The following is a 16,675-nucleotide window of genomic DNA, read 5'->3' as shown; positions in this document are numbered from 1 at the left end:
AGGTTCACCTTCCAGCAGGACAATGACCCTAAGCATACTGCTAAAGCAACACTTGAGTGGTTTAAGGGGAAACATTTAAACGTCTTGGAAAGCTCAGACCTCAATTCAATTGAGAATCTGTGCTATGACTTAAAGATTGCTGTACACTAGCAGAACCCATCTAACTTGAAGGAGCTGGAGCAGTTTTGCCTTGAAGAATGGGCAAAAATCCCAGTGGCTAGATGTGCCAAGCTTATAGAGACATACCCCAAGAGACTTGCAGCTGTAATTGCTGCAAAAGGTGTCTATACAAAATATTGACGTGGGGGGTGGACAGTTTTGCACACAAGTTTTGTTTCACAAAAACAACGTTGCATCTTCAAAGTGGTAGGCATGTTGTGTAAATCAAATGATACAAACCCCCCCCCCCCCCCCCCCCAAAAAAAAAATCCACTTGAATTCCAGGTTGTAAGGCAACAAAATAGGAAACATGCCAAGGGGGTGAATACTTTCACAAGCCCCTGTACTTCCTTGAATAGTTATGTTGTCTCATCGGAAATTGTTTAAGTTGAATGAAGTACAGTCTTACAATAACTATTCACTCAGTCATTGTAAGAACAAAGGAGCACTTTTTGTTGAACAATTAAATTTACTACTGGTTATAAGCACACTATGATTTTTTCAATGGATATGGGAACAGAAATACAATGGCATTTACTACTCGTACAAAATACATTTTATAGTATTGCAGGTTTGACTACTAACATTTCAGTAGTTTTACATAATCATATTCAGTTGCATGACAGTAAATATCCTCTATCAATGATGGAAAACTCACAACAGACACAGAGGGTTTAGTTACAGAAAATATTTTGTTTGTTCAACAGCCTTTTTCTTTGTGCACATTATTGGAAAACATTAAATACTTGTGCTCGTTAAACAATTGTCCTTTACACATTGTAATAGAAATTACCATCAAGGACTCAAGTCAATTAGTAAATTAACTTTATTAAGAGTCACGCCAGTGGAAAGGTTACAACAAACTCTGCACACTCAGTACAGGTTGGTCAGAAGCTCTACGAGGGGACTGTCCCCAGGCACCTTTTATACTAGGATACACACAACTCACACAGACACGATTCATCCTCAGCACGAGGAGTTTTGGGTACAAAAGAGAATGTGTAACAAGACACCTGCTCCTGATAAAGTTCTCAGAGGCTATTTCTGGGCGTTCACCCAAGTAAATCAAGGTTTTCTCTTGGGTATTGTCGGAAACTTCTTGTGAGCACAAAGGGAACTAGTTATAAAACAATTTTGCAAACAATACACCACACTCATATTGCCAGGGTTAAACAATTCATAAGCTTATGTCATAATTTCTCCACAACATGTTACAAGAAATTATGACTTGGAATGACAATATGGAACCATGTACAGGTAATATATTATATTAGCTTCAACTCTTTAAAGTCAATTTTACTTGATGTTTAGATGAGAATCAGAGCTTGAAGTCTAACACCTCACACACAGTCTTTACATATACATCATCTGATTGAGGCTTCCTCTTGCTGCCTGGCTGCAGGAACTTGTGAATGGCTGGTAGGCTTTTCATCTTCCCTTGAAAAGCCTGAAAAGAAAACCATTCACACCCAATCAAGAATGAATCAACTGAAGTATCCATGGATCTTTTTACCCTTCTTTTAAATCTGCTGTGTAATATGTCCTAATCATCTATCCTTCCTCCCAGGGTGTGCACTTGTTTTTCTCCCCTTCACTGATTTGAAAGGCAATTACTGGCAAAAGAAATATGCCTCCACTAATCCAATGCTTTGAGATTTGTGGGAAGTACTGAAAGAGTGTAGACTTCATGAGAGAGGAGAGATTATTGGGACACACCCAGGATTTTGTAGCAGTACATTTGAACCGGTATGGCCAGTCATATTGTATACTGATATCTAACAAATGTGCCGTGGAGCTGGTATGTGATATTCATATGCTACTGGGGTTATGTCAACCTCTAACATGTTTTGATGAGACTCAAATGAAACAAGATGATTTGACTAATGAATATTTTGTCAAGAACAAAATACATTTGTAATCAACTTTACCTTAACAACAGGGAATTTGGAAAGAATTGTTGGAAATTTCTCCTCCAACATCAAGGTGGTTTCAAGTAGCTGGACATCAGCACAGCTCAACTGAAAACCCACCAGGTACTGGGAGCCAATTAGCGCCTGTGAGAAAATCACAAGCACAGCCTCTTTATACAATACAACTTGTACAAACGTGCCAACCTTCTTTTCTGTTGCCTTAGCAAACATGGTATGTTGCAATTGTTATGCTAATATAATAGCTTAGATTAGATTTCCTCCCCTTAGTGAGCTCTACTCATCCCATCTGGCCAAGGCCCAAATCATACAGTACCTTCTCGAACACAGGGAGGTAACGGCTTGTTGCTTTCCTCTCTATCTCCTCCAGTTTAGTTTCCTTGGTGTCAGGCGGCATGAAGGGCAACGCCATCATCATTTGCATCAAGTCCTGCACGCCCTCAGCATACATGTCAATCCTAAAAGTAAATGAAAACCAAACCCTTTGAAACCATAGCAGATTTCCCTCATTTTTTTATACAAACAGCTTCACTTATGTCTCTGCAATACAACCAAACAAGTAAATAAATGTTAGAATTCAATCATAAAAAAAATGTCATACATACATGACTCGTTCTTTTAAGTCTTTCCCATAGAGATTGTATTTCCCTGCTATGTAGTTCAGGATAGCCTTGGTTTGAACCAGCTTCATTCCATCCATTTCCACCAAGGGAACCTGCTCAAACATGAGTGCTCCATCTTTTAAAAAAAAATGAAGGTTAAACAATTAAACACCCTTCAAAACAATGAGCGTGTTATCAGATTTCTATTACCATTGTGACCAAACTTACCACTCAACAGTTTTACATATTCCTGACGCTTTGTTATATTCACTTCTTCAAACTGTGGACATAAAATGTATATTTTAATTATGACAGAACATCCAGTTCAGTGATCTATCTGTGGGCATCACATGTTTGTCTAGTCACTATTTCACTCTAGCCACTATTTCAACTCATGTAAACGCCCTACAGTAAAATTGTGTTTTATTTGCTCAGCCTACGTACCTCAACTCCAGCAACTGCTAAAAGCCATCGAATTGACTCCATTCTCCCCCTCCCATTGAAATAAGTCAACACCACTTTTCCAGACATGGCGAAATTGAAGTTTACTGTAGGAAAGAAATAACCACATTCCATTACGCTTTCACGTGTGTGCAAATTCAGCAATGTTGCGCTAGATGCATTGCACTAGATTTGGTGCATGCATGCCTGTCAAATACATTACTGTACATTGTGAACAGACTACTCTGAAACTAGAACACTGAAACATACAAGAAAATAAAGCTGAAAAACAAAAGCATACAAAACATGCGGTTGTCTGTGTAATTATCAACCAAAAATGTCTAGATAAGTCTAAGAAGTAATACTGACCTTATATATCAAGAGACAAGTATGCACCTGTTATGTGTGTGTGAACTCCGAATAAGTTAATTTACAAAGTTACGAAACGCTTCTAACGAAGAAGTGAACCTCAAACACTGTGTCATATGACCTACATGAGAGTTGAGTTGGAGATTTGCATGTCTGCAAGGCATCATGGGTAAATTAACAAATGCATTGTGAAACAAACATATTAGAAGGCAAATCACATATTCACCGATTTCCTCTTACAGAAGATGTCATAACAGACAACAGTATTTTAAAATACGACCCACAAAAACATTACAAACCGTAACTGCAAATCGTATGACTCTTTCTCGGTATATAAACCGACGAGCCACTCCTCCACTACGGATGTGAGGGCGATCTGGCTGCGACATCTGTCACCCCATTGATCGCTAGGGTTGATTCGGCTGATCTGGCTGGCTAGGCGGGTGTCCCCTTCCTCCCTCACCGCTCCATGTGCGTCCCTCCCGAAGCCCCGCGCTCGGTGGAAGAGGACGAGTTTCCCGGACGAGCATCGTTGGTATACGCGTAGCTGCACTCCCTGCTAGAACCTCCAAACAAGCTCAAGGCCCATTTGTAGGAGAAACGTAGGGAAGTCAAGCTCCAAGACTTCAGACACATCCAAATGAGGCACTGCACGTGGCAGTCTGCCTTCTTTTGTAAAAAATATTTTTTTAAACTTTAAAAACAGCTGGATGTTATGGTAAAAATCTTCTAAAAGTTCTTCAACTGTTTTCCAGGAGGCCTTATTTTCTTAACTACTTAATTACTAAATCAGACGGTATACACACACACCAATGAGTTTATTGATTACAAATCAAAACAGAATTATGTCAAAGGATTATGACCATTACAAAAAAAAACTGTTGTTAATGAAATGGTCATTACAATACCACATAAATAAAATGTTAGCAATGGCATTTGGTAACTGGCAGTTATACATGTTTTTACAATTTGGCCCAGCAGATAAACCAAGTCAACGTACAATCTCTCAATACATTTTTTTTGAGAGCCACACAATTCATTACAAAAAAAGATAACACTAAAGCCAATTGTGTCATCAATTCTGATTAAAATAAAGCACAGAGTTATTGATTTAGAGAAAAAAAACAATGAATAAAATATACAAATGATCAAGATACAAGTGTTTCCTTTATTCCAGAATGTCTCATGAAAGAAAGCACCAAGAAAAACATGTAAAAAAAATAAAAAGACAAATTGGCAACAGAAAAACAGTGTTGGCCAAAATATCACAGTGATATTTGCAATATAAAATGCATAAAGACTGGATCGTGGGGACGTCATGGGGCCGTTTTACAAAATCTATGGAACAAACATTAAGAAGGGGCTGAGAAAGTTATGCTACGCAATAAACAAAAAAATGGTATGGAATTTGTCACTGAACAAAATGTGACGACACCAACATTTTGCAGAGGTCATTTATCCATATAATACACACACACACACACTGAAAAAGTTGTACATTGAACAATATAGACACAGATTAATACAAAACCAAGGTTATTGCTGTATAACATGTACATACTTTGATATGAAAACATACGTTTTTCCTTTTATAGGGAAAAGACAAATCTGAAGTACTGAAATAACACAAGTGTCCCAAAGAGGCCACTAGCGGTGTCCATATTTGGCAGACCAGTCTGTGCGCCCATGGATGGCCTGTGCTGGGGGGCGAGACCGTAGGCCAGGCGTAGTCTTGGTGGGCGACGGCACATAGGACGAGGCACCCATCTGACTTCTGCTAGACGACCTCCAGGTTGCATAATCTGTGACAGCAGAGACAAGCCACATTATATTACCTTACAATAGAATTACATTACTACACAGCACCTAGCCTGGATTGACAACTGTGCATCGAGACTACAAAGATCCTTCACTTGATGCTGTCGAGTCCCCTATAGATCCCTCACTTGATGCTGTCGAGTCCCCAATAGATCCCTCACTTGATGCAGTCGAGTCCCCAATAGGTCCCTCACTTGATGCTGTCGAGTCTCCTATAGGTCCCTCACTTGATGCAGTCGAGTCCCCTATAGGTCCCTCACTTGATGCAGTCGAGTCCCCTATAGGTCCCTCACTTGATGCAGTCGAGTCCCCTATAGGTCCCTCACTTGATGCTGTCGAGTCCCCTATAGGTCCCTCACTTGATGCTGTCGAGTCCCCTATAGGTCCCTCACTTGATGCTGTCGAGTCCCCTATAGGTCCCTCACTTGATGCTTTCGAGTCCCCTATAGGTCCCTCACTTGATGCTGTCAAGTCCCCAATAGGTCCCTCACTTGATGCTGTCGAGTCCCCTATAGATCACTCACTTGATGCTGTTGAGTCCCCTATAGGTGCGAGTTGCACTCTTTGGCCGGCAGAGCCAACCTCTTTTTTGTAATAGTTCGGTACATATCCACTTGGAAGAGTATTTGAACCTGTGATTGGGCCATCAAAGATAACAGGAAATGTACCTTACATGTAATACTGTTAGCACACACCACAGATAGACATCACCCTAGCTTATACCACACAGCCCTCTCACTAGTGTAGTAGGATGACAGGTGATAAACATGCAGGACATTGGTCCCAACACAAATCATTACCATGAGTGCCTCGGTTAGGAAGTGTTCCTCCAACAGGAATTTTGCTGCCCCAGAGGTTGCTTTCACTGTAGTTGGAATTTATTGCCATATTCTTTTTAGTACTTAAACCTGCAGGGTTAGATGGGATAGATTAGGAAATAGAGTTTGATATGTAATTTCCATTGCAACAAGCTGCCCCTTGTGGTTCAACAAGACTACATCATCATGACTCAGCAACATAGCCACTCCTGAGATGATGATCATTGATAATCAGGTGCTGAAAATAATGTGGTTTCATCCAGGTTTGAAAACCAACCAGGCATTCTATATCAGAGCATGTACATATGCTTATGCCTCTGATTTGGTAGAAACATGGCAGTTACATCAAGTTCAAAGTTTACTGACAAAGAAGGCTCAATGCCGATTAGTGACCCCATTTTATGATAAAAACTACCGTTCAAACGTTTGGGGTCACTTAGAAATGTCCTTGTTTTCCATGGAAACATACATGAAATGTGTTGCAAAATGAATAGCAAATATAGTCAGGATGTTGACAAGGTTATAAATAATGATTCTTAATTGAAATACTAATTGTGTCCTTCAAACATAGCTTTCGTCAAAGAATCCTCCATTTGCAGCAATTACAGCCTTGCAGACCTTTGGCATTCTAGTTGTCAATTCATTGAGGTAATCTGAATAGATTTCACTCCATGCTTCCTGAAGCACCTCCCACAAGTTGGATTGGCTTGGCCTGATGGGCACTTACCATACGGTCAAGCTGCTCCCACAACAGCTTAATTGGGTTGAGATCCGGTGACTGTGCTGGCCACTCCATTATAGACAGAATACCAGCTGACGGCTTCTTCCCTAAATAGTTCTTGCATAGTTTGGAGCTGTGCATTGGATCATTGTTCTGTTGTAGGAGGAAATTGTCTCCAATTAAGCACCGTCCACAGGGTATGGCATGGGGTTGCAAAATGGAGTGATAGCCTTTCTTCTTCAAGATCCCTTTTACCCTGTACAAATCTCCCACTTTACCACCACCAAAGCACCCCCAGACCATCACATTGCCTCCACTATGCTTGACAGATGGCGTGAAGCACTCCTCCAGCATTTGCGTCTCACGAATGTTCTTCTTTGTGAACCTCAAACTTAAATGAAATTAATCTGTCCATAACACTGTTTTCCAATCTTCCAGTCTGTTCTTTTGCCCCTCTTAATCTTTTATTTTTATTGGCCAGTCTGGGATATGTTTTTTTCTTTGCAACTCTGCCTAGCAGGCCAGCATCCCGGAGTCGCCTCTTCACTGTTGACGTTGAGACTGGTGTTTTGTGTGTACTATTTAATAAAGCTGCCAGTTGATGACTTGTGAGGCATCTGTTTCTCAAACTAGACCATCTAATGTACTTGTCCTCTTGCTCAGTTGTGCACCGGGGCCTCCCACTCCTCTTTCTATTCTGGTTAGAGCCAGTTTACGCTGTTCTGTGAAGGGAGTAGTACACAGCATTGTACGAGATCTTCTTTATCGGCAATTTCTCACATGAAATAGCCTTCATTTCTCAGAACAAAAATAGACTGATGAGTTTCAGAAGAAATGTCTTTGTTTCTGGCCATTTTGAGCCTGTAATCGAATCCACAAATGCTGATGCTCCAGATACTCAACTAGTCTAAAGGCCAGTTTTATTGCTTCTTTAAAATCAGCACAACAGTTTTCAGCTGTGCTAACATAATTGCAAAAGGTTTTTCTAATGATCAATTAGCCTTTTAAAATGAAACTTGGGATTAACTAACACAACGTTCCATTGGAAGACAGGAGTGATGGTTGCTGATAATGGGCCTCTGTACACCTATGTGGATATTTTTTAAATCAGCCGTTTCCAGCTACAATAGTAATTTACTACAATGTCTACACTGTATTTCTGATCAATTTGATGTTATTTTAGATGGACAGAAAATGTGTCTTCTTTCAAAAACAAGAACATTTCTAAGTGACCCCAAACTTTTGAACAGTAGTGTACATTGGCAGTAACTGGAAGTGCCTTGTTAAAAATATCCACTTGGAAGAAAGGTAAGGTTTTTGTATTTTCTACCTGGTAGATATCTTGACTGCTTCAAGTAATACTGTTTGGCCGAGGCTGTCCTTGAAGGCTCCTGGTAGGACATGGCCTTGTTCAGATTCAAAGGTGCATCGTCACCTGTCGTCACCTGCCCCTTAACTTTGGGGCTGCTAAAATCCAAAACATTTCCGTACCTGAAAGGCATAACAGAAATACATAAAGCCCTTATCTGAAAAGATCAGACTGATAACGCACAGGTCACTGGGATAATGCAGGCTAAAGCAGGTCACTGGGATAACACAGGTTTACTCAGGTCACTGGGATAACGCAGGTTAAAGCAGGTCACTGGGATAACACAGGTTAAAGCAGGTCACTGGGATAACACAGGTTTACTCAGGTCACTGGGATAACGCAGGTTAAAGCAGGTCACTGGGATAACACAGGTTTACTCAGGTCACTGGGATAACGCAGGCAGACAATCTCACCTGCTCAACGTCTCCTCTCTTAGTTTTTCTGTAGGAAAGTTTGTTTTGCCCAGAAAACTTAGTGAGGTCAGCTCAGTGTCCTCAAAGTCATCCCACTCGTCACCCTTTAGGAGGCCTGTGCCATGGCCCCATCGCCGGCGTCCTCCACCCTTAGGTTTCGTCTGATAGCTTAAGAAGTTGGCATTCTCAGCCTCCTGGGTCAACTGTTAAAAAAGGGAAATGGTGTATTAACAATCTCTATGGAGAGAGAAAGAAGAAAAACAGTTCAATTACATTTCTGAAGAATTCATCAACTTTCCATTTCATTTTGTATTCATTTAACAAGGTATTCTAACATTTAATGACATTACACTAATGAATGCTTGCCGTGCTCAAGTAGCCCTGGTTAGTGACTGAAAACTCACCTGGCTCTGCAAGCTCTTGTCAACAACGTAAGTTAAGCGGGTCTGTGGGACCATCTCAGTCTCCTCCTGCTTCACCATGCGGTTGGGCTGCTCTCGCAACAGCTTTGAGTGCCTCTGGTACGATGGAACTGGGGTGGGGGCTGAGACTGGGGCTGGATGGATCTGTTGCAGGGGCCTGGACGAGTTGAAATGCTGATTTGGGGGCGCTGGCTGGGGAGGGGGCACTGGCTTGAGCAGCAGCAGTGGTTGTAGCTGCTGCAGGGGCTGCTGTAATGGTTGTGGTGGCTGTGGAGGTAGGGGACCTGGCTGAGGCCTGCCCTGCTCCAGGATCTGCTGAGGAGTGCCCAACGCCTGACCCACATAGAAGTAGGAGTACCTGAGGGCCTGCAAATGGAGAATAAAATAATTAATTGGCTTTGAAGGATCCCAAAGCAGGACATATTAATCAGTTAACATGCCATTAAAATGTTAGAATATCTAACCTGTTTAGCAATGTACAAGCAAACATAGCTTTAAATCTAATAATTATTTCAGTATTCACCATTCTATTGATGAATGGTAAAATAACTATTCTAAGGATCCATTCTAAACATTTATTTTAGCCTAGATTATGACAGAGATATGTCCCAGCCAGGGTTTGCTACATGGGCAGAGGCTGGCCTCTTCTTAGGGTCCCACTGGAGTAGGTCTCTCATCAGTTGGATGGCCTCAGTACTGGCGTTGGGGATCAGACTGCTCAGATTACTGGGGACACACTGGGGCCAGCGGAAATTCATGGCTGCTGACAACTGGAAGCCCTCCAGCCAGTCATTCTAGAAGAAGTGGATCCAACACAATGATTATTGACCTGCTTATTTTACTATATAGTAATAAAATAGATAGATGTAACCGTTTTTTAGATGTTATGACAAAAATAATCTGTGAAGTTTGTCATTTCAAAAGCACATTACACAAGACTGATCACATCTTCAGTGAGGTTTGATTTATGTATTTAACACCACCACAAGACATTTTACATGATGATGTGAGGACAGTATAGCTTGCTTTTGGATGATATTCTGGATCTAACTGCCCCGGAGAACAAGGCTACCTTCATTGGAGTTCCCAGGACTTGGCAGATTTTGAAGATGGTGTCCACTTCACTGGAGCCAGGGAACAGAGGCCTGAGGGTGTAAAGCTCTGCCATGATGCAGCCCACAGCCCACTGGTCTATGGGAGAGCTGTACGAGGTGGACCTCAGCAACACCTCTGGAGCTCTGTACCTGGAAGACACCACAGGGAAGGGAGAAGGGCTTTATAGGCTGGTTGATGCTCCCCATGATGAGAGAAATATAAGAGGTTTCATGTCACAAATTGACAGAAAATTACACAAATAAATTCAGGTATAACTAAATATGGTGTCAGTAGTTAGGTTTCCATCCAATTGGCGAAGATTCTAAAATTCGCATTGAAAATATGCGCATTTTCCCACAAACTGACGTATGTGATGACGTAGTGCACACAAAATGCTTATGTTATGTACCGGATCAAAATCTAAAGTTCAAAGTGTTTCCATCGGACTTTCAACTCTATCAATAGTTTTGCCACAAAAAGTGTCGCATTAAATAGCAAATGTGTCTACCCTGGGCTTGGCACGTGCGCTCTAGCCAACAGCTCACAGATACAGTACGGGTAGGCTGGCCTACTGTGTATGATGAGATTATGGATAAGAGCGAGAAAAAAATGTTTTGTCAAATGGCATTTAAGCATCGATCATCATGTCACCAGAATAAGACCCTCAATATTTTTGGGAAAGCAGCATCAAGCTCATCACTCTGCACTTTCACCACCCTGTGAAGTTCATCATAACTGATTTCATCTGTACCCATCTGTACCCAAACACCATATCATCGAGTGACTCAAAGTTTACTTTGATTTGTGTGAGGGAAAAATTATGTATTCATCTTATTTGTTTGAGATTAATAGTTAGAAATGATTTACTTAACTAATATTGTAGTAAGATATTTCCTTCATCCTGAGTGAACTGAGAGGAGTTTTTTGAAGCTGGGGCTGGCAACTGATTAAGTGATGGCTAAGTAAAAACCTACAGATGGCATTCCATAGATAAGACGCGGTGGGTGTCTCCGAGATCGAGAGAGCCTGGAGGAACAGAGCAAAGGCCTCAGTAGTCCCAATCGTCCTGGCATCTGGGAGACAGCACCAGAGGCAGATGACCATAGGATGAACCCAAAGTGGCTTATCTATATGGGGGGGGGGGTGGGTTGAACCAGCTATGACTAAGCATTCTTGGTACGAGGTATATAAGGAACAGCATGGTCTGTAAAGGGTAGGCTCTCAGCCTAACAGTCAAGACTGTTGAGTTGACAGTTTCATTATTGCAATAAGATGATTATTTGAAGAAATTAAGTCTCTCTCAGTACTGAAATTCCACGACATATGATGGTTATTATATCAATATTTGTGCATAAAGGCGTTTCCAACGCCATTTCTCGCATTATTAACTTTACCGACACAAATATATCCCACCATGTCGAATTAACAAATGATCTTTAAGCATTTAAATCACGCCATCTCAAATGCGTGATTTATTTTTTTATATACGGTATGACTTCACTCGTATAAAAGCTGTGGATAGAAATGTGGTTAGTGACACATAAACCTATCATATGGAGGTAACAAAACTAACCATCTTGTTGAAACATAATCTGTGTATGGTGGCCGAGATCTTATCTCACGGGCAAGCCCAAAGTCAGCTATTTTCACCAGCTCTGGTCCCATGCACAGAAGATTCTCAGGTTTCATATCCCTGTGAAAGAATCCTAGGGGGGAAATCATACAGTGAGCATACAAAGTAACAAGTAAAAAGCATTAGCAAAAAGTTCTAGCGTATCATTCTAATCATACCATGCTTATGAATAAAAGCTAATCCCTGCAGTATCTGGAACATAATATTTCGCACAGCAGATTCAGGGAACAGCCGAGACCTGTAACATGATACAGATAACAATATATGAGCTATGATTTTGACCTACTGACAATTATCCCCAAAGCACTAAACCCCATTTCAAATAGCCTATATTTAGGCTATGTGAATCAAAAAAAAGCTATATTTACCTGTCTTTCATTAGTTGATACAAGTTCTCCTTCATGTATTCAAACACAAAGTACAAGTGGTCATTTTCCCGTATAACCTCCTTGAGTTTGACCACATTCGCGTGGTTGAGTTTCTTCAAGGACTGAAAGGAGTGAACAAATGAGATGGTACCTTAGCAATCAAGACAAAGCATGAGGGAAATAACCTCAACCTGGAAATCATCAAAAACAGCTCTGCAACACTCCATCATGGCCAGACTTAGATACCACAGGATGCTGCTGAGGGGAGGACAGCTCATAACAATGGCTGAAACGGCGCAAATGGAATGGCATCAACCACCTGGAAACCATTTGTTTGATGCATTTGATACCATTCCAATAATTCCGCTCCAGCCATTACCACGAGCCCATTCTCCCCAATTAAGTTGCTGTCGGCCTCCAGACTTAGAAACATAAAAAGGTAAGACAGAAGATCTGACCCTTAAAACCGGCATACAACAAATACGCTTCAGTTCAAAATAAAAACATTGATTGACAATCAAAGCATGAATAAACTGTATATCATCTTGGGTACAGTGTGGGGAACAACTGGTATTTCTTAAGGTGCAGCCTTTAGGGATTTCTTTATGCTTTATAACTCAGGTGTAATAAAGAAAACTAGAGCAGATCATAGTAAATGCAGGTGAAGTTTTCCCATGCACTGAAAAGTATGGAAGTAAATGGAGGCACCATGCCATAGTTTTGAGTAGAGGGGAAAGTCGTTATGGGTCTTGGTGGTGGCACATGCTATTTACAGCTGACATTCTAACCAAGATCCCTGGAGGGCTGGTTCCTTCTAGAATGCTGCTACACTCCTTTGGATTCAAGCTCTCGGCAAAGAATGAATGTCTGGGTCTGAGTGAGGAACTAGAGAGTTAAAATCCAAAGACAGTAGACACAAGAGTCACCTTCTAGATTCTTTGTGCTGGTTTCTGTGGTTCTGAGTAGAGGTGGAATTGAAATGGTGGTACAAAAACACTAACTGGTGAAACAGTAGACAACAACTGAAAGCATAGGCTGTATTCTTTAGGCTGCCCTATACCAGTGTGGTGCAGTGCCTACCCTTTCCACCACTGCTGGACAAAATCCTAGGGGAAACACTGCAATGGGTGGAGCATTTTACCCACAAGCATCATATCTGGGAAGGAGAACTTACTATGACCTCACGAAGATTCATGCATTCCTCCCATGAGTAGAATTTTCTCTTCATTCTGAAACAAATATGCAATCATTTCAGCCTAACTGAATTAAAGGACCAACATATCATAGATCATACTTTTTATTGTAAAACATATTGGGACTCTTTTCATTGATATAAGAAGTTTGATGAATACGTATAAAATGTATGATTGAAAAGAGCAGGTTTATAACAGGCCGAGGCCCTGTCCATTTCAATCTCAAGAGAGCGACGCCACCAACATCATAAATGTATGCAACTAGTCTGTGGCTGCCGAACCCCTCACATACTTCCTGTCAAAGTTATAACTAGAAGCCAGAAGTTTTTATGATCCTGCCCAAAGGTACTCACCAACAGATGCCTTTTTTTCAAATCAGCCAAATAGGTGGGCCTGTCAGTCATCCGTGCACTTTCATTCGTCGACATCTGCCTAGACAGCTGTCAGCTTAACCACGCGTGGGATTGGCCACCGGGTAATGCCATTCCTAGCAAATCCCACAGGCACTGGCAGCTAATTTTACTACACGGCTTAGCAGCTACAACAACTTGTAAGCTGAAGCCCTTCAATTTAGGTACCAGAGGATAATATGTAACCTACACTATACACCAACGCTTCAAAAGGTGGGACTGCAATTGCACACAGAGATCACAGCCTTATTTTTTTCATACTAACAATGCTATGACAATGTGACCTCCACTCACTTCTTAATTGCGACCAGTTCTCCTGATTCCAGGCTGCGGCCGAGGATGACTGAGCCGTAGGTGCCATCCCCGAGCTGCCTGAGCGTGGTGTATCTATTCATGGTGCTGCCCTCTCCTCACCATCGCCCAGGAGCAGATCAGATCAATACGTGCTGAAGGAACACAGAGAGGTGGTAGGTTGAAGGAACACAGAGGTGGTAGGCTGGCAGCCTCCTGCAGCAGTTGAGTGTAACCAGATGTTCCTGTGACAACAACAGTGGACCACAGGCACAGCTGGAGGACTCATGTTGTCATGGGCTTCTTGCCTCCTCCTGAGGAAAAGGGATGGGAAGGGGTGGGGTGTCATTAGAGGAAGCCATAGAACCAATCACAGGGGAGAAATATACACTTATTTTTCCGTTTCCAGACAATACAAGGAATCTGAGACAGATGGTTTCTAATTCCATGCTAATTATCTTCTGACTAGACCTTCAACAGACAGTAGTCAGACTGTTTTAACCTATTTCATTACTAGCTACCGAGCAAACGTTACCTACAGGGCAGGCATGCATGCATACGATTTTAAGGGTAAAAACTGTCTGGTAAGATTTCTGACCAGAATGTCATGTTATGGTTACTGCTGCAACGAGAAACAGATGTTGCAGTCGAGCTAAGGTTAACGTTAGCTAGACACACGATCAATCTTTGACTTCTGCTGATAATAATGACAAAAAGCAAAGTCAAAATAGTTAAAAAGACACCCACCCAATCCGTTTCAACTCGAATAACGGACATTTGAAGACAACACCAATAAACTACTTGTATAGAGTCGAGCACACTCACTCACATTACCTCCAGGCCCATCACAATAAATCACAGCTGCGCGACCAAGGGCGTCGCAGATTTGCTTATTCTACATCAGTGGTGTTTGACGGAGGTTGGCAACCAATGTTATGTCACATTACCGCCATCTACTGGACTTGGTGTTCTTACCACATCTGACCAAGCCTGCCTACAAAGCGTATCATCTCTGCTTTGACCAATGATTTATATAATGCCGCGTTCAAAATAACTCGGAACTGGGAACTCGGAAATTTCCGACTTCAGTGCGTTCAAAACAACTGGGAACTCAGAAAAAATACGACTGCATATGCAATCCAGGGTTTATGCCATGTTCAAAAGTGGGAACTAGGAACTAGGAAAAATATTTGGCCAATTCATGACGTCAGTGGTTTGAAAGTCGGAGCTCTAGAAAGAGTCCCGAGTTGGAATTCCAGCCACTGTTCGGCCATTTTGGCACTCCCCAGAAGGAGCAGTCCTCCATAGCAATAAATTGAATTCTACGGTATATCATGAAATGTTTCAAGAACAAAAGAACATGTATTTAAGATTTTAAAAAATTGTAGTGGGGACAGTAACAGAACTTTCAAAAAACTATACTTTAAAGAAAATGTTTTATATACTTTTTCATCTTTTATTTTTCTGTTTATCTCACATAATATATTTTAAAAGTATGCATTAAGGTGTATGAAATAGAATCAAGGTGGCAAAAACAAATGTAGACATTAATAAATGAATTTCTATAGCTTCCAAAATATTTTTTACACCGTGAGGGAGTGCCAAGATGGAGGTGTGGAGGCTTCAGAACAGTGCCCTCTGTGAGCAATCTAGTGTATATATAAATCATTTGACCTGACACCAACCCAATCTTCAACACATATTGCCATGTCATATTGTTATGTTGCGTCAGTTGGAGTTGACTAACGTTAGCTTCTTCAGCAGCTTCACAGTTAGCAAGCTTCACCAAGCTTTTGTAGCTGCCAACCCACCCTCCCTGCTTGGATCCAGGTGACCTTTCTTGTTTCTGTCCCCTCTACCAGTTGCGTCACTGGTGTCAGAAGTGGGAAGGCGCCTCTGTGAAGCTTCCGAAAGAGTTGGTATAACGAGTTCCCTCCCTGACCCTCTCTTTGGCCCTTTACCCTTCGTTGTTTGAAGATCTGAAGGGTATGAATAAGTATATGGAGGAGCTTCCACCAAATTGCTTCCACCTTACAGATCTACTAGGGAGGGTTAGGGAATGTAGCCGGCTGAGTAATGAGTATGGAGGAGCAGGGGTCCAATTGGGTCAAGGTATCCAAATACTGCTATGGTGAACTAAATTGAGCGTTCCCATTTATTTTTGATGAAAATGTACAGTACCAGTCAAAAGTTTGGACACACCTACTCATTCCAGGCTTTTGTCTTTATTTTTACTATTTTCTACATTGTAGAATAATAGTGAAGACATCAACACGACGAAATAGCACATACGGAATGATGTATTAACCAAAAAAGTGTTAAACTAATCAAAATATATTTTATATTTGAGATTCTTCAAAGTAGTCACCCTTTGCCTTGATGACAGCTTTGCACACTCTTGGCATTAATTCTCTCAACCAGCTGAAATGCATTTCAATGAATAGGTGTGCCTTGTTAAAAGTTCATTAGTGGAATTTCTTTCCTTCTTAATGCGTTTGAGCCAATCAGTTGTGTTGTGAAAAGGTAGGGGGTATACAGAAGATAGCCCTATTTGGTAAAAGACCAAGTCCATATTATGGCAAGAACAGCTCAAATAAGCAAAGAGAAACGACAGTCCATCATCAC

The 16,675-nt window shown here is 41.4% G+C and overlaps 2 protein-coding genes across 10 annotated transcripts; both read right to left on the bottom strand.

The window, feature by feature from the left end:
* Positions 1-614: 614 nt before the first annotated feature.
* LOC110499387 (glutathione S-transferase 3) lies at positions 615-3,658 on the bottom strand. Of its 2 annotated transcripts, none has more exons than XM_021576502.2 (7): positions 3,500-3,658; positions 3,134-3,237; positions 2,918-2,969; positions 2,693-2,825; positions 2,404-2,545; positions 2,088-2,213; positions 615-1,606 (listed from the first exon to the last, which is right to left on the bottom strand). In XM_021576502.2, the coding sequence occupies exons 2-7, from the start codon at positions 3,218-3,220 to the stop codon at positions 1,478-1,480; spliced, it is 669 nt and encodes a 222-aa protein (XP_021432177.1). In that variant the 5' UTR covers positions 3,221-3,237; positions 3,500-3,658; the 3' UTR covers positions 615-1,477. The 2 variants fall into 2 exon arrangements, with proteins under 2 accessions (XP_021432177.1, XP_021432178.1); XM_021576503.2 differs by having other exon boundaries at positions 3,527-3,652.
* Positions 3,659-4,298: 640 nt separating this feature from the next.
* On the bottom strand, positions 4,299-15,177 carry LOC110499384 (serine/threonine-protein kinase ICK). 8 transcript variants are annotated; one of them, XM_036956243.1, is made up of 14 exons: positions 14,798-15,177; positions 14,054-14,205; positions 13,331-13,385; positions 12,157-12,278; positions 11,947-12,026; positions 11,729-11,861; positions 10,133-10,304; positions 9,687-9,854; positions 9,043-9,426; positions 8,639-8,841; positions 8,187-8,347; positions 6,118-6,225; positions 5,842-5,949; positions 4,299-5,301 (listed from the first exon to the last, which is right to left on the bottom strand). In XM_036956243.1, exons 2-14 carry the CDS (start codon positions 14,152-14,154, stop codon positions 5,147-5,149), a joined length of 1,950 nt encoding a protein of 649 aa, XP_036812138.1. In that variant the 5' UTR covers positions 14,155-14,205; positions 14,798-15,177; the 3' UTR covers positions 4,299-5,146. The 8 variants fall into 8 exon arrangements, with proteins under 8 accessions (XP_036812138.1, XP_021432171.2, XP_021432173.2 ...); XM_021576496.2 differs by having other exon boundaries at positions 14,054-14,364; positions 14,876-15,177; XM_021576498.2 differs by having other exon boundaries at positions 14,054-14,364; positions 14,880-15,177.
* Positions 15,178-16,675: the final 1,498 nt, after the last annotated feature.

This window comes from Oncorhynchus mykiss, chromosome 20 (genome assembly GCF_013265735.2).
Source record: "Oncorhynchus mykiss isolate Arlee chromosome 20, USDA_OmykA_1.1, whole genome shotgun sequence".
In the NCBI taxonomy this organism is placed as follows: Eukaryota; Metazoa; Chordata; class Actinopteri; order Salmoniformes; family Salmonidae; genus Oncorhynchus; species Oncorhynchus mykiss.
This window is presented reverse-complemented; position numbering and strand designations above follow the sequence as displayed.